This window comes from Pongo abelii, chromosome 5 (assembly GCF_028885655.2).
Source record: "Pongo abelii isolate AG06213 chromosome 5, NHGRI_mPonAbe1-v2.0_pri, whole genome shotgun sequence".
NCBI lineage: Eukaryota > Metazoa > Chordata > Mammalia > Primates > Hominidae > Pongo > Pongo abelii.
The window spans coordinates 119759593-119782538 of NC_071990.2; the positions used below are offsets into that span (position 1 = coordinate 119759593).

General features: G+C 36.8%; 1 protein-coding gene and 1 pseudogene across 6 annotated transcripts in view; one reads left to right on the forward strand and one right to left on the reverse strand.

Moving 5' to 3' along the window:
• The window catches only part of CEP85L (centrosomal protein 85 like), a 224191-nt gene that overhangs the window by 46561 nt on the left and 154684 nt on the right, over nt 1-22946 (reverse strand). For all 6 annotated transcript variants that reach the window (XM_054558783.2, XM_054558784.2, XM_054558787.2 and 3 more), the window contains one exon: nt 10701-10818. In XM_054558783.2, the coding sequence (XP_054414758.2) occupies nt 10701-10818 (118 nt within the window). The remainder of the gene's footprint in view (nt 1-10700; nt 10819-22946) is intronic.
• On the forward strand, nt 753-10597 carry LOC129060232 (bromodomain-containing protein 7-like; annotated as a pseudogene).

The following is a 22946-nucleotide window of genomic DNA, read 5'->3' on the forward strand; positions in this document are numbered from 1 at the left end:
ATTCAGAGGGCTGAAAAAGCTCAGGGACCCTGTCCACTAGAGGCAAGGTGCCCCCTGACCCCTTCTTCCAATTATACTCTTTTGTCTTTGTCTTTTATTCCCGTGTTCGCCCCCTTTGTTCAGTCTCCCAAGGTCCATGCAGGCTACAAGTATTGCCCCAAACAGCAATAAAATCGGGTGCTCTACAAGCTACAATTGCACATATGATTGTGCAACTGCATGCCAGCCTAAGCAACAGAGCAATACCCTGTCTCAAACAAACAAACATCTTGAAGGGACATCTGTTCTACTTCTTCTTGTTTGGATAAACAGCTTGTGAGAGGCTTCTCAGGAGGCAAGTCTAATCCCATAGGGGCATGACACTGGAAGTCTTTTTCTGCCTCATTCTCCACATGGTCTTGATCTCGCTTATTTTTGTCCTCCTCAATTCTCTGTTTTCTCCCCTTTGCTTCCCCCAGAACTGGCTTCTCTCCTTTCTTTCTCTTTTTCCACTTTCTGTCCTTGTGTTTGTCATGATTGTTTTTGTCTTTGAAGAGGCTGGAGCAGTGCTCCAAACTGCCCGTGGAGAGCTCAGTAACTGCTTTCCCTCCTACTTTGAGGACCAGCTTCAAGGGCTTTTCCACATACTCTTTGTAGAGGTGCTTCTCTGACTTGTGCTCCTTGCCCATGTCTGACCAGGCCCTGGTGCCCACCTCCCATGCCAGGCCCAGGCCTTGGGGTGCCGCTTCTGGTCCAGGCCAGGTGAGCTGGAGGGCAGGAGTGGGGCCTACCAAACCCCGTGCGCCAATGCAGGGGGTTAGCATGTGCGCTGGGTGGCACAAGGCCCCTCTTGAGAAGACAGCCCATGAGACCCAGCTGGAGCCTGAGAGCATGAATCAACTGATGCAACAACTGCAGAGAAAAGATCCAAGTACTCTTTTCATTTTCTGTGATTTTATTGCTCCTGGCTACTCCATCATCATTAAACACCCAATGGATCTCAGCAACATGAAAGAAAAGATCAAGAACAATGAAGAACTAACGGATAACTTCAAACCAATATGTACTAATGCCATGATTTACAACAAACCAGAGACCACTTATTATAAAGCTGCAAAGAAGCTGTTACACTCAGAGATGGAAATTTTTAGCCAGGAAAAAATTCAGAGCCTGAAGCAGAGCACAGACTTCATGGCTAACTTGCAAAAAACTTGAAAGCAGAAAGACAGAACAGACATCTCACAGATTGGGGAGGATGGAGGCTGCTGGCTGAGAGAGAGAGAGAGAGGACTCTGGAGATGCCGAAGCACAAGCCTTCAAGAGTCCTAGCAAAGAAAATAGAAAGAAAGACAAAGATATGCTTTCAAGTTTAAAAGCAGTAATTTAGAGAGACAGTAGGAGCAGCCTGACTGCATCATGAAGGAATCTGGAGGAAAGCTGACCAGGTGGCTTGTTAACAGTCAGTGGGAATTTGAAAGAAGAAAACCAGATGGAACAAGAAGACTGGGACTTCTCCATCCTGTGGATCCCATTGTAGGAGAGCCAGGATACTGCCCTGTGAGACTGGGAATGACAACCCGAAGACTTCAGTCTGGAGTGAATACTCTGCAGGGGTTCAAAGAGGATAAAAGGAAAAAAGTAACTCCAGGGTTGTATTTGAATTATGGACCCTGGAGTTCTTATGTACCGCATTATGACTCCACGTTTACGAATATCAGCACGGATAATTCAGATTTAATCTATGCAACCTATGGCGGAAGACTGATCTTCCAAGCAATTTCAGCAACCATGAGTTTCTGGCCCCAAGCCAAGATTATCCATATGTTATGACAGATAGTTTGCTGGATGTCTTAACAAAAGGAGGGGATTCCAGGGCCCTATAAGAGTTGGAGATATCACCTGAAGATGAAGGCCATACTAGGACACTTGACACAGCAAAACAAATGGAGATTACAGAAGTAGAGCCAGCAGGACGTTTGGACTCTAATACTCAAGATAGGCTCATGGCACTGAAAGCAGTAATAAACTTTGGTGCTCCGGTTGAAGTTTTTGACTATTAAAGAAGCTGAAGTATTCCAGAAGAAACTTGATGAGACCAACAAATTGCTCAGGGAGCTCCAGGAAGCCCACAATGAGCATTTGGACACCTGACCCCTTCCCAATATGATGTCTCTTGGATCCCTCATACAAAGAAATGCATCTTGCTGAACAGGTGACCAATAATCCTAAAGAACTTGCACAACAAGTAACTCCAGGTGATATCATAAGCATGTATGGAGTTCAAAAATCAATGGGGATTTCCATTCCTTCCCCTGTCATGGAAACAACTTTGTAGATTTAACAGAAGATCTTGAAGAACCTAAAAAGACACTGAGGGGACCTAGTGGGAGTTGAGGCCACCTGGTATTTGATTATGTATTATGTACATACTTTTCCATTCTTAAAAACGCTTTCACAAGATATCAAATATTTGTAAATTGTGTTTTTAATTAAACTTCGGAACAGTGAAAACAAACAAAAAACACCTTCCTGGAACTAATTATAGCAAGGTTACAGGATACAAGGTTAACACACCAAAGTCAATCATTTTTCAGTATGTCAACAATGAACAAGTGGAATATAAAAATTAAAAATTCACTACCATCTATATAAGCAACCAAAAAATAAGATAGGTATAAATCTAACAACATATGTTCAAGATCTATATGAAGACAACTATAAAACTCTTCTAAAAATGTTCTAAGAAGAACTAAATAATGAATAGATATTCCATGTTCATGGATAGGAAGACTCAATATTGTGAACATGTTGGTTCTTTCCAATTTGATCTACAGATTCAACACAATCCCAACCAAAATCCTAGCATATTACTTAGTAGGTTCAATGAACTGATTCTAAGTTTATATGGAGAGGCAAAAGACCCAGAATATCCATCACAATATTAAAGGAAAAGAACAAAGCTGGAGTACTGACACTACCCAACTTCAAGACTTATAATAAGGCTACAGTAATCAAAACAATGTGGTATTAGTGATAAAATATAAAATTAATCAATGCAACAAAATAGAGAGTCCAGAAATAGGACACATACATATAGTCAACTGATCTTTAACAAAGGAGCAAATGCAATACAGGGGGAAAAACAGCCCTTTCAACAAATGGTGCTGAACAATTGGACATCCACATGCAAAGAAAAAAAAAAGAATCTAGACACAGACCTTATATTTTTTACAAAAATTAATTCAAAATGGATCACAGACCTAAAACACAAAACTATAAAACTCCAAAAAAAAAAAAAAAAGAAAAAAAAAGTAGAAAATCTAGATGAACTTGGCTATGGCAATGACTTTTTAGATATAACATCAATGCTGAATCCATGAAAGGATGAACTGATAAGCTGGACTTCATTAAAATTAAAAACTTTTTCCCTCCAATAAACAATGGCAGGAGAATGAGAAAACAAGCCACAGACCAGGAAAAATATGTGTAAAAGACGCATCTGATCTAAAAACAAACAAACAAAAAAAACCTGTTATCCAAAATGCACAAATAATAAGCCGGGCGCGGTAGCTCACGCTTCTAATCACAGCACTTTGGGTGGCTGAGGCAGGTGGATCACTTGAAGCCAGTAGTTCGAGATCAGCCTGGCCAACCTAGTGAAACCCTGTCTCTCACTAAAAATACAAAAAGTAGCTGGGTGTGGTGGTTTATGCCTGTAGTCCCAGCTTCTCAGGAGGCTGAGGCAGGAAAATCGCTTGAACCCAGGATGCGGAGGTTGCAGTGAGCCGAAACCGCATCACTGCACTCCAGCCTTGGCAACAGAGAGAGACTCTGTCTCAAAAAAAGAAAAAAAAAAAAACATACCTACATAATGAAGCTTACATTTAAAAAAAAAATACTACGTCTACAGAACTTCTAGATAGCTGAATATGTGGAAGTTCCCTCCTGAAGGGTGGCACCCCTGGAGATGGCATGGAATCTCCGCATTCCTTATCTCATACCTTCCCCTATGCATCTCTTCAATCTGGCTGTTCATCTGTATCTTTTCTAATATCCTTTATAACAAATGGGTTAAGTGTAAGTAAAATGCCTCTGAGTTCCAGCAAGTTAATCAAACCCAGGGAGGAGGTTATGTGAACTCTGATTTATAGCCAGTTGGTAAGAAGTATTTGGGACTTGAAATTGGCATCTGAAGTGGAGGGCAGTCTTGTGGTAGTGAGTCCTCAATCTGTGGGTTCTGACACTATCTCTACACGTACAGTGTCAGGATTAAATTAGAAGACAGACACCCAGATGGTGTCTGCTGAAGAATATGCAGAACTGACTGCTGGGTGTGTAGGGAAACAAATACCATACATGTGGTGTCAGAAGTACTGTGCTGAGTGGAGAGCAGAGTGGGAAAAATACATCTTTGGTTTTTCCTATATCACTACAGCTGCTTTACTCATAATTGCCAGAACTTGGAAATTATCAAGACGCCCTTCAGTAGGTGAAGGCTGTGTATGTGTGGGATATGGAGGATATGGGAAACCTTGGTACTTCCCATTTAATTTTGTAGTGAGCCTAAAACTGCTCTAAAAAATAAAGTTCATAAATTTTCAAAAAGTTATCACAGGTGGGGCCAGGCGCAGTGGCTCACACCTGTAATCCCAGCACTTTGGCGGGACTAAGGCAGGCGGATCATGAGGTCAGGAGTTCAAGACCAGCCTGGCCAACATGTGGAAACCCCGTCTCTAATAAAAATACAAAAATTAGCTGTGTGTGGTGACACATGCCTGTAATTCCAGCTACTCAGGAGGCTGAGGCAGGAGAATTGCTTGAACCCGGGAGGCAGAGGTTGCAGTGAGCCAAGATCACATCACTGTACCCCCCCCCAAAAAAAAAAAAAAAAGTTAACACAGATGCTTCTACCATAATACAAATATACGCATTCCTGGAAAATCATGCACTAAACTGTGATATATCCAGAAAGCGGAACATTATTCAGTAATAATGAAAAATGAACTATCAAGCCATGAAAAGATATAGAGGAAACTTAAATGCATACTACTAAGTGAAAGAAGCCAGTTTAAAAAGAAATGGTTTGAATAGTATGTACTATATGATTCCAATAATATAACATTCTGGGAAAGGCAAAACTATAGAGACCGTAACAAGTTCAGTGGTTGCTAGGGGTCCAACGGGTTGAACAGGCAGAGCACAGAAAATTTCTAGGGCAGTGAAACTACTCTGCATGATACTATAATGGTGGATACATGTCATTACTAATTTGTCAAAACCCTTAGATTGCACAACACCAGGAGTGATCCTAATATAAACTATGGGCTTTTGAGTGTTAATGGTGTGTCAGTATAGGTTCACTAATTATAAATAATGTACCCTAAGGTACAAAACATTGATAGTGGGGGAGGTTGTGCACGTGTGAAGATATGAAGGATATGGGAAATCCTGGTACTTCCCATTCAATTTTGTAGTAAATGTAAAACTGCTCTAAAAAGTAAAGTTAATAAATTTTTAAAAAGTTAACACAGGTGCTTCTACTATAATGCAATATAGACATTCCTGGAAAATCATGCACTAAAAATAATAGGGCATATGGAACAAATAGGATTAAAAACAATTCAAACTGATGCAATTTTAACTAGTGCACTAACAAAAACAGTGACTCAGGAGATAACTTGGACAGTCTGAACAGGTGGTCACAGTGATATTTTAAAACCACATACACACACAGTCAAAATGCTGGCGGTACTTTAATTAGAGGTCTGGTGAGTGTTCAGATGATGTAGGTAGACTCTGTGATATAGGGGTTGCCGTGCAGGTGGAGTAGGAGGGAACACAACCTGGCGTGAACTGAAAGTCTATAAAGAAGGAAGTGCACCTCTCAAGGAAGAGCACCCTAAGGGCAGGTACTCTTTTACAATTTTCTTATGTAAGTTGGAAAAGCTTCTGCTAATGTAGTAGGTAACCCTAAGCCTTTTGCTTTGCTGGCCAAATATTTTAATTTTATTCACCATATTCTAACTCCCCTTGCCTGGGGAGTTGGTCGGGGAAAGCACTTATGAACCAATCTAGAAAACTAAGCAGACATCATTCTCCTATTTACCAATTGTGTATGAGCAAATTTGCACCACAGAAATGTGTTTTGTAGCAAGACAAGCTGTAGTTAAAACTCTATGTGAACTTAATCATATAGAAAAAGAAAAATCTGAGGCCAGATGTTTTAATTTCTACATTTAGTAACATCTTTTCAGCCTTCATCTGCCTTCTCTGACTTTTATACAATGGTTCCCTTTCTATGGAAAAACTCTTGCTTGCTTTCCTTTCTAGAACAACTCCCTCAGGCTCCTTCACAAGTTGTGCTCTTCTGCTACCTTCTAAAATGCTGCTGTTCCCTGTTTCTAGTTCTGGATCCCATTTTCCTCTCATTGCACAAACCCTCCCTTGGAATACCTGATCATGCCCAAGGTATTAACCCAAGGTAATAACCACCCACCTAGACTGACAACACCTAAATCTCTTATCTCTGGCTCAGACCTGCACCCACAAGTATTATCATCATTCTTCACTCAACCCCAAATTTACAATGTGTAAGTTTAACTCACTATTTTTCTCCTCTAAACATATCCTTAACATAGTAATCTCCATAAACCAATCAATTGTTGCTGTCTGAAACTAGGCAATCATTCTCTCACCACATTCAATATGTCATTAAATCTGGCCCATTTTACCATGGCTTGGTCATACAGATGTTTAATCAACAGTCTTCTTCTCATTCTGACCACTACAGATAAAATTCAAATTCACATAACTTTTGGACTATGGAGACAGCTTCCTGACTGGTTTCCCTGCCTCCAATAACATCTACCTTAAATCCAATCTCTAGTATGCCATCAGAGTAACCAAACTAGGATACTTTGGAGAGTGAAAGATGGCACTATTAATAAATTTATTAGCACAGCAGGCATAAACTGGGCCAGCCCTAAGCAAACCTTTACACCTCAGGTCATTGATATCACTTGGCCCTTGCTTACCTCTTCAACCACATATCTACCATTACCTTTCTCTCATATTACATTTCATCCATACAGAATAATCTGTAGTTTTCCAAACACATTATATTTCTCATCACTCCTTTAAGCTTCTCCACATGCCATACACTATGCCTCAAAACACTATTCCTTCACCCCCTTCACCTGGCTCAATTCATTTAGTTCATCAGGTTCTCAAACTAGATTATCACTTCCTACAGGAAGCCTGGCCAAGCCTTTGGAAGACTAACTTCTATGTTCATAGCTGGGGTTCCCACTTCATACATAATCCGTGCGAATCAACACACTGCAACGATCTCGTCTGTGTTCTCCATTAGACTACACATTCCTTGAGGGCAAAACCAGCTTCATTCACATTTCTATTGCTACAGCATAAATGGAACCTTATCCATAGTTAAGATAAACAATTTTTAAGGAAATGGATAAATGTATTTTTTGATATACTCTCTCTGTAGGGTTTAAGTTCCATAAAGGCAGAAACCATTCTTTGCTTTTCTGTCCCCAGAACTTAACACATTAGATGTTTAATGTTTTGTTGAAGAGGCTCATTTGTAAAGGTGGGACTCATTTTATTAAATGTTCATTAGTACAGACTTGGTGGTAGAAACAAACCAATTGAAGAAAAAATAGAAAAAAAAATGATATAAATGGAAAGAAAAACAATAAAATGGAAAGAAAAATGATGCATCAATGAAACTTAATAATAGCAACTATTATTTGGTTGGTCTTTCCAAGGTACACATATATACAGAAAGAAGAGACCTCTTTCTTCTTCAATTTAAGTAAAGAAAAAGGGTCCTTCGTATTTGGTTTATTCCACGAAGGCCTGTTAACCACAGATGGAAATTTAGGTATAAATGGAAATACAAACTACTACTTGGTTCTACCAATCTACCATTAGAACTATCCAGAAAGTCTGGATTTTAGAATAAAGACATGGTTCTCATTCTCTGCCTATGAGACTGAGTGATATCTACTTCTAAGGTCATCTTAATTGTAAGGTTAGTCAAATTTTTAATAAGCAAATAGAAGTTACTTATTAAGAGTATGTTTTCCATCTATAAATTCATTTAAAAATGTTACTTTTATTTTACTGACTTATTTACTCTAGAATACACATTAATTTCAATAATTATTATTAAAAGCATAATTTTCTTTGTCTACTGTCTATAGAATTAGGATGAATATGTTATGGATCAGAAAAATGTACCTATACAAAATGCTATGCATAAAAAATTAAATCATTCAAAGTTCCAAGGTTAAAAAAATCCTTTGCTAAAGAAATATTTTATTACTCTATCTGCTGTTTCTTCTAACCCTCACCATTTTATTGGTTCTCCGTATCTATCCACTGATAAAAGTTTATCTTACATATTTATCATATCCATTTAGTATTAAGATTCCTTGTACTCTTTTATGAATTGCTCTCATCTTTTAAAATCAGATTTCTCATTAATATTTCAATTCCTCACATACTTCAAAATCCTACTAATATTTTTAACGACCCCTTTTACATATCTTTCCAAATACTAATATTTTTATTTGTCCTTGCATGCTGGCTTGGAGAGCCCTCTACTGGCCTGATGTTGTGTCAAAAGAACATTTGCTTCATCCTTCAGATACCTATTTTTTACATGCTTTCGGTAATATGATAATTATATAATTAAAGCCTTTATTCCAAATGACAGATGTTAAAGAGAAATTGAACAATTCTACTAAAATGCTGTTACCAAAGCAAGATACACTACTTCCATAGTACAGAAATACCATTTTCAAATAACTGTACATTATTCTCAGTACTGCACTATAAAGCCTTGCTATCATGTGACAGAAGTCCAAGATGAGACCAAATTATAACATGATGTATTCATAACTAAAGTATAAAAGGCAAGTTGGAGTCTCTATGTTAAATGCCTCTGGCCTCAAGAAAATCTGATAGCTATTTTCTCATCAATATTTCCTGATTTTAATATACCAATGTCTCTAGTATTTATAAACAACACATTTGAAGATATAATGAAGGAAACAATTCCACTTAACTTAAAATCTAGGAATAAAGGCCTTAATGAAGAGAACAACAACAACATCCACAAATAGAAGTATATACCACCACAAAGTTATCAGGCCTCACTTTAGATCCCAGGAAGTATGCCAACAGTCTTTTTCTTTGGGAAATAAGCCAATATAAAGTTTATATAAAAAAAACATGCAAACAAGTTTTAAAGGAAGCTCTTTTAAAAACTGAGTAATAATTAAGGAAAGTAGCCATTCCAGCCATACAAATTTTGTTAACGGGCCTCACAGACTCTCTATCTGTGTTCCAATTAGACTATACTCTCCTTATGCGCAAAATTAACCTCGTTTACATTTTTATTCATATGGCGTAGACACTGTCTTACCTACAGTGAATGCAAATAAATTTAGAAGGAATAGACAAACTTGTTTTCCTATATGGTCTCTCCCTCTGTAAATTTTGAGATCCATGAAAGCAGGAACTATTTTTCACTTTTGTGACATCAGAATTTAGCACAGTGGATGTTAAGTCATTGTTTGGTTAAATAGGCTCATTTGTAAAGGTGAGATTCATTTATAAAATACTCATTAGAATCAGACTTCATGGTAGAAAAAAATTTCATAGAGGAAAAAGAAATAATATAAACAGAAAATATTATGACAAAATTGGAAAATTTATTTTCAAATTAAATTATAGACAAAAAGCTAATTTCCTTTATATATAAAGGGTTCCAAAAAACAATAAGCAAAAACCTAAAACCTAACATAAAAAATGATCAAAGGATATGAAAAGAAATGTGAATGGGCCCTTAAATTTATAAAAAGAAATACAACATCACTCTTAAGAGAAATACATATTAAAACCATATGACCATAAGGAGATAAATCTCCCCTTTCTTTTATATAGACCTACTAGAAGGGCAAAAATCCAAGTTTAATAACACACTCTGTTAGCATGGCTGGGAGTTGGGGAGTGGGACGGTGAGGGTTCTTATACACTGCTCTCCTAAAGAGCAATTTGACAGTACCAGTAAAAATCACAAACTCAACACCTAGAAATTTCACTTCTGGAAATGTAACTTACGAGAATATTTGCATATGAGCAAAACAACATTTATAAAAGGTTATTCTTTACAGCATCATTTACAATAACCCTAAACTGAAAACAACTCAAATTTTGATGAGTAGGGGGCAGGTAGAATAAATTATGCTATCTCCGTAAAACGGAAAATCATGTAACCGCAAAAGCAAGGGAAAGGGGTGTTATCTAGGTAATGATAGAGAAATAATCATTGTGTTTTATATAATTGTATATAATATTTAAAAAAAGCAAGGTGCCAGATAATGTACATATTCTTATATTTTTTTAAATGTAGAAGGATAAAATACATTTGTATCTGCTTGTGATATGCATCAACTCTGGAAGGGATACACCAGAAACTGACAACAGTAGTTCCTGTATGTGTGTGGAGAGGGGTGTGCAATCTGGACAGATGGAAGGCTATAGTTGGACACCTTTTACCACACATATAAATAAATATAAATCATGTGAATACATTATTAAGTTGATTTAAAATGTCCTTATATTACAAGATAAGTATATTATTAACACAAGCTTTACTACTAAAACAACTACAAAATCCTCTGTAATCTTACCTGCAAACTAGCCACGTAAGAATCCTCACAATTTACATAATGTCGTAACATGGCATGTTGAGCCCGTAGTTCATTATCTCTTATCCTCTCATGCAGGTGGGTAATTTGTTGCTTCTGCCTGCAAAACATAAATTAAGGTCACATTATGAGTAATAATTTTCTAATAGTTAGAAGAACCTTAAGGACCTTAATAGTTTTACATACAAATTTAAAAGTATTATCAATTTAAAAAATCATAATAGAAAATCTTTTTAAAACAAAATACCATGTGTGGAATTAGGTAAAAATTTATTTATACTGTACAGTACTTCTACAATGTGGTCTTTTGTAGAATATTCCTCTTAGATTCTAACAGTCACACCTTGCTTTCTTCAACAACTCATAGCTTGCTTTAAGCAAGTTATTTAATTTCTGTAAATATGTATGCTTAGAAATCTTAAAACTGTTTTGTGCCAGGCATGATGCTAAGAGCTTTGTATGCAGTATCTCTCATCTTCAAAAATTAATAAGTCTCATAATGAAGTTTTGAAGGAGAGCTTTTAAAGAATAATAAAGATAGTATGAGTAAACAAATAGCTTGATGTTTTCCAAAATTACTTACAAAGTAACTTTTGGAACAAGTAAGTTTTATGTTTCAGGTTGCATCAAAAGACCTTGTTCTCTCAGGATGATTTCTAAAATTTGCTAACCTTTAAGAAAATCCACATATAAAACATTAAATAGGAGATAAGTCAGGAGAGATTCGTCATATAACACTTTTCAAATAATTTAAAGCTTTACAAGAAAAAAAAAACCCTTCCTTTTCCCACCAAGGTAGAGTAGCACGCAGGGACTAGTTTTGCCCTCATGCCTGAAACAATTTTTTAAAAAAGACAAAATATAGGAAGTGAAGACTCTCAAGGCATTGGGCCACCAGGCAATTAAGAACAGTAATCTCTTAGAGATAGGTAACTAATGAGGTGGGCCCTATGACTGACTGCACTTCCTGCTGAGAGAGTTTTCAAGCCCCAGCACAGGAATGGTGGTCTCCTTGAATTGAAGAGACAAAGCTGAGAATCTGGAGAAACCAAGGCAGCTGTAGTTAGTTCACGGTACTCAATGACCCTTGGGCACTCGGTTGAATACTAATTAATACAGGCATGAGGAAGCTACTGAAGGTGTGCGTAGAGTGGAAGGGCAACCAAAAAAATATTACAGGGAACAGTGCTTCAGGGTGCCTTAGAATTACTGGCTATTCCCAACTGCCAGAATAAAAAGCTTCATGATTCCCAGGGCATCAGCAATTCTCAACTGGGGACAGTTTTGAAACCAGTTAACATTTAGCAACATCCAGAGACATTTTCAATTTTCACAACTCGGGCAGAATGTTACTGGCATCTAGTGAGTAGAAGCCAGAGATGCTACTAAATGTCTACAATGAACAGGATAGCCACCCTCAATAGTGAATTATCTGATCCAAAAAAAAATCAACAGTGCTGAGGCTGAGAAACCCAGAGTTTGTAAGATGAGTCTTGTCTCAGTGGGGAAAAAATAAACCTTGATAAAACAGCTCTAATGCCACCTAACAAAACTTAAAAGCAAGTACAAAAACTGCTTCACAGAATAAAGTTTAGGAATACAAAAATGTAACATCAAAAACAAGTTAAAATTCATAATGCCTGGCATCAAAAAATTATTGGGAGTACAAAAAAAAAGCAGAAAAAATGTAACTCATAATAATAAGAAAATCCCACCAACTGAAAGTGAGCTAGAACTGACAGAGATGTTAGAATAGACAAGGATAGTAAATCAGTTATTATAACTATTCATATGCTTACGTTAGAAGAATGAACGAACATGTTAAGTAGAGACATACAAGACAAACACCACACTGAATGGTGATTAAAAGATTAAACATTACAGCACAAAAGTACAGTGAATTTAAAAACAGCAATAGAAACTATCTAAAAAGAAACAGAGAAAAAAGGACAAAGAAATAAAACAAAAAAGCTCATAGTATCAGTGAGCTGCGAGATTATAAGAGGCCAAATATATGTACAATTGGAATCTCTAAAGAGGAGGTGAGAAGGTGGCAGGGGGTGGGAGTAGGGGACAGAAAAAAATATTTGCGTAAAACAGGCCAAAATTTTACCAAATCTGATGAGAACCATACACCCATAGGTTCAGGAAGCCCAGTGAACCACAAATAAAAGTAACATGAAGAAATCTAAGCCAAGGTACATCTAAATCAAATACATTACGGTGATAAAATCTTAAAAGCAGCCAGAGGGAAAAAAGATAAATCCATTCAAGGAGACAAAGATGAAGAGGATGGCAAATTTCTCAACTGAAATAATGCAATCAATAAGACAATGAAGTACTTTACTAAAATTTAAAAGCTCTCAACCTAAAATTTTTGACATAAGAAAAAATTTGAAAACAACACAAAAAGCATACAAAAAAAATCCTGTTAACCTATAATACTTCACCCACAGAAAATATTTTTTTAAAGGTTAAATAAAGATCTTTTTTGGAAACTTAAAAGCTGAAAGAATTGATCACCCTAGACTTCAACTACAAAAAAATGATAAAGGAACACCTTCAGGCAAAAGAACAATATACCAGATGAAAACCTGAATTTACACAAAAGAAAGAAGAATACCAGAAATGATAAACACATGGGCAAATAAATACATAAGATATTTTTCTTATTATTTAAATCTCATTAAAAGATCATAAATTGTTTAAGGCAAAAACATAATTTATATCCACGTTGTATAACCTTTGTAGATGTAGAATGTATGACAAAATAGCTCAAAGGCTAGAAGAGAAAAAAATGGAAGTATGCTTTATAAGATTCTTACATTATACATAAAATAGTATAGTATTACTTGAAGATAGACTGCTATACTTTAAAGTATATTATAAACTCTAAAGCAATCATTATAACAATAGAGGTATAGCTAATATGCCAATAAAGAGATAACAGGAATTGTAAAAAAAAAAATTCAACTAATTCAAGAGAAGGCAAAGGGGAACAAAGATCAGATGGGACAATAAGAAAACAAATAGCAATGCCAGGCGCAGTGGCTCACATCTGTAATCCTAGCACTTTGGGAGGCTGAGGCAGGTGGATCACTTGAGGTCTGGAGTTCGAGACCAGCCTGGCCAGCATGGTGAAACCCCATCTTCACTAAAAATACAAAAATTAGCTGGTCATGGTGATGCATGCCTGTAGTCCCAGCTACCTGGGAGGCTGAGGCAGGAGAACGGCTTGAACCTGGGAGGCAGAGGTTGCAGTGAGCCGAGATCGTGCCATTGCACTTCAGCCTGGGAGACAGAGCAAGACACCGTCTCAAAAAAAAAAAAAAAAAAAAAAAAAAGAAAGAAAGAAAAAAAAGAAAACAAATACCAATATAGGAGATTTAAACTTGACCATATCAATAATCACAACATGTAAACGGTTTAGATATTCCCAATCAAAAGGCAGACATTGGCAGAATGGATAAAAAGTAGGACCTAACTATATACTATCTACAAGAAAGAAAACCATTCTGAACATAAGGACACAAACAGGTTAAAAGTAAAAAGAGGAAAATCTGTGCTAAAAATAATCAAAAGAGAGCCAGAGTAACTATATTAATATTAGTAGAAGCAGATTTTTTTTTTTTCTATTTCAGAGACAGGGTGTCACTCTGTCACTCAGGCTGGAAGGCAGTGGTGTGATTATAGCTCACTACAGCCTTGAACTCTTGGGCTCAAGCCATCTTCCTGTCTCAGCCTTCCAAATAGCTGGGACTATATATAGGATCCACCGTGCCCAGCTAAGTTTTTTTTTTTTTTAATTTTGTAGAGGTGAAATCTCACTATGTTGCCCAGGCTGGTCTCAAACTCCAGGCTTCAAGTGATCTTCCCACCTCAACTTCTCGGTGTTGGAATTACAGATGTGTGCCAACTTGCCAGGCCAAAACAGATTGTTAGAGCAGAGAATATTGCCAGGGACAAAAATTATAACTTAATAATAATAAAAGGATCAATTCATTAAGATGTCATGACATTTGGGCCTAAGAGCACAGCATCTAAACGCATGAAGAAAAAAACTGATAAAACAGAAGAGAAACAGATACATCCACAATTATAATTGGATATTTTAACACCTGGATCTCAATAATTGACATTAATAGAACAAGTATACAGAAAATCAAGAGAATATAAAAGACAAAAACACTATCAACTGATTTGTACTAAAAGGAATTTCTAGAATACTCCCCACAAAAGACAAAAGCAGCAGAATACACATCCTTTTCAAGGATACATGAAACACTTATTAAAATAGATGATCTGAGCCATCAAACAAGCACCAACAAACTTAAAAGAATTCAATTCATATAGAATATATTCTCGGACCACAGTGAAATTAAATCAGAAAACAATTACAGACAGAATTCTAGTAAATCCTGAAGTATTTGGAAACAATGTAACATAATTGTAAGTAACTTTAGGGTCAAAGAAGAAATCAGAAGATAAACTAAGTATTTTGAGGTGAACAAAAATGAAAACCAAATGAATTAAAATTTGTAAGATATTGATAAAGAAGAACTTAGAAATTTATTTTTTATTTTATTATACTTTAAGCTCTGGGGTACATGTGCAGAACGTGCAGGTTTGTTACATAGGTATACACGTGTCAGGGTGGTTTGCTGCACCCATCAACCCATCATCTACATCAGGTATTCCTCCGAATGCTATCCCTCCCCAAGACCCCCACCCACCAACAGGCCCTGGTGTGTGATAGTCCTCTCCCTGTGTCAATGTGTCCTCATTGTTCAACTCCCACTTCTGAGTGAGAACATGTGGTGTCTGGTTTTCTGTTCCTGTTTGCTGAGAATGATGGTTTCCAGCTTTATCCATGTCCCTGCAAATGACAGGAATCCATCCGTTTTTATGGCTGGGCATAGTATTCCATGGTGTATATGTGCCACATTTTCTTCACCCAGTCGTATCATTGATGGGCATTTGGGTTGGTTCCAAGTCTTTGCTATTGTGAATAGTGCTGCGATAAGCATACGTGTGCATGTGTCTTTATAGTAGAATGATTTATAATCCTTTGGGTATATACCCAGTAATGGAATTGCTGGGTCAAATGGTATGTCTGGTTCTAGATCCTTGAGGAATTGCCACACTGTCTTTCACAATGGTTGAACTAATTTACACTCCCACCAACAGTGTAAAAGTGTTTCCATCTCTCCACATCCTCTCCAGCATCTGTTGTTTCCTGACTTTTTAATGATCACCATTCTAACTGGTGTGAGATGGTATCTCACTGTGGTTTTGATCTGCATTTCTCTAATGACCAGTGATGATGAGCTTTTTTTCATGTTTGTTGGCTGCATAAATGTCTTCTTTTGAGAATTGTCTGTTCATCTCCTTCGCCCACTTTTTGATGGGGTTGTTTTTTTCTTGTAAATTTGTTTAAGTTCTTGTAGATTCTGGATATTAGCCCTTTGTCAGATGGATAGATTGCAAAAATTTTCTCCCATTCCGTAGGTTGCCTGTTCACTCTGATGATAGTTTCTTTTGCTGTGCAGAAGCTCTTTAGTTTAATTAGATCCCATTTGTCAATTTCGGCTTCTGTTGCCACTGCTTTTGGTGTTTTAGACATGAAGTCTTTGCCCATGCCTATGTCCTGAATGGTACTGCCTAGGTTTTCTTCTAGGGCTTTTATGGTTTTAGGACTTACGTTTAAGTTTTTAATCCATCTTTAGTTAATTTTTGTTTAAGGTGTAAGGAAGGGGTTCAGTTTCAGTTTTCTGCATATGGCTAGCCCGTTTTCCCAACACCATTCATTAAATAGGGAATCCTTTCCCCATTGCTTGTTTTCATCAGGTTTGTCAAAGATCAGATGGTTGTAGGTGTATGACGTTATTTCTGAGGCTTCAGTTCTGTTCCATTTGTCTATCTGTTTTCATACAAGTACCATGCTGTTTTGGTTACTGTAGCATTTTAGCATAGTTTGAAGTCAAGTAGCGTGATGCCTCCAGCTTTGTTCTTTTTGCTTAGGATTGTCTTGGCTATCTAGACTCTTTTTTGGTTCCATATGAAATTTAAAGTAGTTTTTTCTAATTCTGTGAAGAAAGTCAATGGTAGCTTGATGGGGATAGTATTGAATCTATAAATTACTTTGGGAAGCATAACCATTTTCACAATATTGATTACCCCTATCCACGAGCATCAAATGTTTTTCCATTTATTTGTGTCCTCTCTTATTGCCTTGAGCAGTGGCTTGTAGTGCTCCTTGAAGAGGTCCTTCATATCCCTTTTAAGTTCTATTCCTAGGTATTTTATTCTCTTTGTAGCAATTGTGAATGAGAGTTCACTCATGATTTGCCTCTCTGTTTGTCTGTTATTGGTGTATAGGAATGTGATTTTTGCACATTGATTTTGTATCCTGAGACTTTGCTAAAGTTGCTTATCAGCTCAAGGAGATTTTGGGCTGAGACGATGAAGGTTTCTAAATATACAATCATGTCACCTGCAAACAGAGACAATTTGACTTCCTCTCTTCCTATTTGAATATTTTTATTTCTTTCTCTTGCCTGATTGCCCTGGCCAGAACTTCCAATGCTATGTTGAAGAGGAGTGTGAGAGAGGGCATCCTTGTTTTGTGCCAGTTTTCAAACGGAATGCCTCCAGATTTTGCCCATTCATTATGATATTGGCTGTGGGTTTGTCATAAATAGCTCTTATTACTTTGAGATACACTGCATCAATACCTAGTTTATTGAGAGTTTTTAGCATGAAGGGTGTTGAATTTTATCGAAGGCCTTTTCTGCATCTATTAAGATAATCTTGTGGTTTTTGTCATTGGTTTTATGTGATGGATTATATTTATTGATTTGCGTATGTTGAACCAGCCTTGCGCATCCCAGGGATGACGCCGACTTGTTCGTGGTAGATAAGCTTTTTGATGTGCTGCTGGATTCGGTTTTCCAGTATTTTACTGAGGATTTTTGCATCAATGTTCATCAGGGATATTGGCCTGAAATTTTCTTTTTTTGTTGTGTCTCTGCCAGGTTTTGTTATCAGGATCGTGCTGGCCTCATAAAATGAGTTAGGGAGGATTCCCTCTTTTTCTACTATTTGAAATAGTTTCAGAAGGAATGATACCAGCTCCTCTTTCTACCTCTGGTAGAATTTGGCTGTGAATCTGTCTGGTCTTGGACTTTTTTTGGCTGGTGGGCTATTAATTACTGCCTCAATTTCAGAACTTGTTATTGGTCCATTCAGGGATTTGATTTCTTCCTGGTTTAGACCTGGGAGAGTGTATGTGTCCAGGAATTTATCCATTTCTTCTAGATTTTCTAGTTTATTTGCGTAGAGGTGTTTATAATATTCTCTGATAGTAGTTTGTAATTCTGTGGGATCAGTGGTGATATCCCCTTTATCATTTTTTATCACATCTATTTGATTCTTCTCTCTTTTCTTCTTTATTAGTCTGGATGGCAGTCTATTTTGTTGATCTTTTAAAAAAAAACCAGCTCCTGTATTCATTAATATTTTGAAGAGTTTTTCATGTCTCTGTCTCCTTCAGTTCTGCTCTGATCTTAGTTATTTCTTGTCTTCTGCTAGCTTTTGAATTTGTTTGCTCTTGCCTCTCTAGTTCTTTTAGTTGTGATGTTATAGTGTCAATTTTAGATCTTTCCTGCTTTCTCTTATGGGCATTTAGTGCCAGAAATTTCCCTCTAAACACTGCTTTAAATGTGTCTCAGAGATTCCGGTACATTGTGTCTTTGTTCTCACTGGTTCAAAGAACATCTTTATCTCTGCCTTAATTTCATTATTTACCCAGTAGTCATTCAGGAGCACGTTGTTCAGTTTCCATGCAGTCCTGAGGTTTTGAGTGAGTTTCTTAATCCTGAGTTCTAATTTGATTGCACTGTGGTCCGAGAGACTAAATGCCTATACCAGAAAAGAAGAAAGCTCTCAAATGATCTCAGCCTCCACTTTAAGAAGTTAGAAAAAAAAAAAAAAAAAAAGGGCCAGGTGTGGTGGCTCATGCCTGTAATCCCAGCACTTTGGGAGGCCGAGGCGGGCAGATCACAAGGTCAGAAGTTCGAGACCAGCCTGGTCAACATGGTGAAACCCCATCTCCACTAAAAATACAGAAATTAGCTGGGTGTAGTTGCGGGCTACTCAGGAAGCTGAGGCAGGAGAACTGCATGAACCCAGGAGGCGGAGGTTGCAGTGAGCCGAGATCGCGCCACTGCACTCCAGTCTGGGTGACAGAGCAAAACTCCGTGGGGGGGGGGGGGGGGTTGTGAAACTCCATCTCAAAAAAACAAGGTAGAAAAAGAAGAACAAATGAAACCCAAAGTAGAGTTTCCAAAGTATTTAAATAGCCCTATGTATATTACAGAAATTGGGTTTTTAGTTGAGCTTTCAATAAACAAAGGTCAGGAGGAGGGTCAGGAGTCTTCACTGAAGAATTCTGCTGAAAGTTTAGGAAATAAAAAATACTAGTTGTACACAATGTATCCCAAAAACCAGTAAATAATTCCCAACTCTATGAGGCCAGCGTGACCAATAACTAAACCAGATAAATACATTACAAGAAAACAAAAATACAGACCAATATCTCTTGTAAATATAAATGTAAAAATTCTTAACAAATGGAATCCAAAGATAGATAAAAAGGAAAATACAACATAACGAAGGGGGTATATCCCAGGAATAACATGGTAGGTTTTACATCTGAAAATTCATCAGCTACCTAGAATAGAAGGAATTTCCACAATCTAAAAAAGGCAACTACAAAAAACAGCTAACGTCACATTTAATGGTGAAAGGCTGAAGACTTTCACCCAAAACAAATTAGGGACAAGACAAGGAAAAGGATGTTTACTCTCACTGCTTCTATTCATCACTGTATTGGAGGCTCTATTTACTTCAATAGAAGGCAAGAAAAGGAAATAAAAAGACTCTACACTGAAAAAGTAAATCCATCTTTAATCACAGACAACATGATTGTTTATGTAAACAATCCTATTGAATCTACAAAAAAATACCTACTTGAACTAATTAGTGAGATTAGATTGCAGGATACAAAACCAATTTTATTTCTATATATTTAAACATGTTTTGAAAATATGTATTTTTTGATCGACATAATTGTCATATTTGTGGGGTATAATGTGATATTTAGATACATGTATACAATGTATAGTGATTAAATTAGGGCGATTAGCATATCCATCATGTCAAACCTTTATCATTTCTTTGTGCTGTTAACATTCAAATTACTCTCTTCTAGCTATTTGAAAAAAATATAATTATTGTTTATTATAGTTACCCTACAGTGCAACAGAACACCAGAACTTCTATCTAGCTGCAACTTTCTATTCATTAACCAACCTCTCTGTATTCGCTAATTCCCCCAGCTTTCCCGCCTCCAGTAACCACTATTCCAATCTCTACTTTTACGAGATAAACTTTCAAAAAACTTAATTTTTGCTTAAGTGGTGTAACTCCTTTACCCAGTCAGTTAAGGAGATCGAAGTGCAAAAGGTCAAGCACTACTCAATCACCTAAATGGTTATAATGGCAAATGTTTTTCTGAATTGTTCCTAAAGTTAATCTATATACTTTTTCTCATGAGATGGGGAGCATTTAGGAACAGTTTCTATAGCAGTTATTTTTCCCATTTTTCTCTGCTTTAACCTAATAATCCAGTCTCCTCCTATGAAAGTTATATGCAGTGTGAAAAAAAAACACGTTTTTTCTCATGCAATTTTGGATAACATATTTTCAGAAGTAATATACAACATATAATTTTTAGTTAAGTGATTTGAAAGGTATCGCTGACCACACCATATCCCAAAGTAAAAAGTTCAACAGGTTTACTCTCAATTCCATCCATTTGGACACCAAATCCCATGAAGTCTGGCTCTGAAATAGCCTCTACATGTGCCATCAACATTTTAAAGGTCATTGCTCTAATCTGCTTCTTCAAAAACAGAAATGTTATAAATTTGATTCCAATTTAAGTACTATGTATGTTATAGAAATTTGTATATACAAACATTTTTACTTTTAAATGACAGTTATGCTGCTTTAGAAACAAAAGCTGCTTAGTTTCTCTTCTGTTTTATACAATATCAAATGCACTGATTATCAAAAACTTTATAATAAACTCATAAAGAAACCAAAGATTATTTAAGATACTGGGTAGATTATTTACTAAAATGTCTCCATTATTACCCTCCCTATATTACTAATGCCTCCTGTCAACTGATTTTGCTGTTTCCACTGTCCGGAAGTGAAGTCTACTACTGGTCTAGTGACTAACAGAATATAATGGAAGTGACGTTGGGCCAGTTCTGAGTCTAAGCTTCAAGAGACTTCGTGTACTCCATTCTTTCTTAGAATCCCACCCAGTCACCACTCGACGAAACCCAGGCTAGCCTCCTGGAGAATGACAGAACATGTGGAGTAAGATAAGCTATCCTGCCGTGGCCCATCCTATGCCACCCAGCCCCCACCTGCTACCACAGACGCATAAATAAGCCCAGCTGAAGAATTAGCCAAATGAGCAACTTGAGTTATTTTGAATTATTCCTTAGTCTGCTTCTACAATATATAAAATTGAGAAATATATATTTGATTATATCATGTCAATAATTTTCTGCATTTTCTATTAACTTATATCCAATGGAATGGTATTCAAAAAAAATAATAACACCAACTGATTTCCATTGTTTGAGGGAGGGCAAATCCATATAAGTAAAACTGAATTTTAGTCCGTTTTTTAAAAGTATTAATTTCAGGCCGGGCATGGTGGCTCACACCTGTAATCCCAGCACTTGAGGAGGCCGAGACAGGCGGATCACCTTAGGTCGGAAGTTCGAGACCAGCCTGAACAACATAGAGAAACCCCGTCTCTACTAAAAATACAAAATTAGCCGGGCGTGATGGCACATGGCTGTAATCCCAGCTACTCAGGAGGCTGAGGCAGGAGAATCACTTGAACCCAGAAGGTGGAGGTTGTGGTGAGCCGAGATCATGCCATTGCACTCCAGCCTGGGCAACAAGAGGGAATATTAATTTCAATTATATAAAATTGTACCTATATTAAATTATAGGTATTAAAAATACACATCCAACTGGGCCTGTACTTATTCGTCTATAACTAGGCCTGTACTTATTTGTATATAATATTCACTTGTACTAGAAACAACTAATATTTTTAAGTAGCTTTTTCCTAAAATCAATTAAAACTATCTTCCACAATCCTTCATTTATCAAGTATGAAAGTATCAAGTTTTAAGGCATATACTAATGCCAAGCTCTTTTCAAAATGTTGGGAATAGGCTGGGCATGGTGACTCATGTTTGTAATCCTAGCACTTTGAGAGACCGAGGTAGGTGGATCACTTGAGGCCAGGAGTTCAAGACAAGCCTGGCCAACATGGCAAAACACTGTCCCTACTAAAAAATACAAAATTTAGCCAGGTATGGTGGTGCACAGCTGTAATCCCAGCTACTCAGGAAGCTGAGGCACAAGAATCGCTTGAGCCTGGGAGGTGAAGGTTACAGTGAGTTGAGATGGCACCACTGCACTCCAGCCTGGGTGACAGACTGAGACTCTCAAAAAAAAAAAAAAAAAAAAAAAAAAATTGGGGGAATATAGTGGAGAACAAGAAAATGCAGATGTCTGTGGTCTAGTTTATATTCCAGTAGATCTTCATTAACAATGCTAAATTTCTAAGCAAAATCTTGTGAAATTTCAACTATTAAATGTGTTTAAAGGTTGAAATTAGAATTTTAAGGCTAAAACACCTACTGCGTTATCCTATGCAAGCATATGAAAATAAGTAATTACGAGCACTGGTTAAGAAAAAAAGCCTCCTAGAATTGCTTCCCAATTATCATGATATACAACATATTTAATTATCCCAAAAGCATACATAAATGATGTAGAATATATGTTAAAGAAAATATAATGATGTAACATGAAGGTTTACTGCTCACAATACTCAGGAGACTGTCTATTAAGTATAAATAATTTTTTTTCAGAGCTTAGGTACTCAAACCCTTAAACATTTTAGAATGTCCCCCAAAACTGCCATAATTCTTAACTATAAGTCATTTCATTTTAAACATTCGTCATTTTTGTAGTTTCTGTGGCTTCAGACCTAGCACACATTAAAGGAAATGACTGCTTTAAATTAGCTTTCCAACTGGATAGTTCTCAAGGGTAAAACACGAAGAC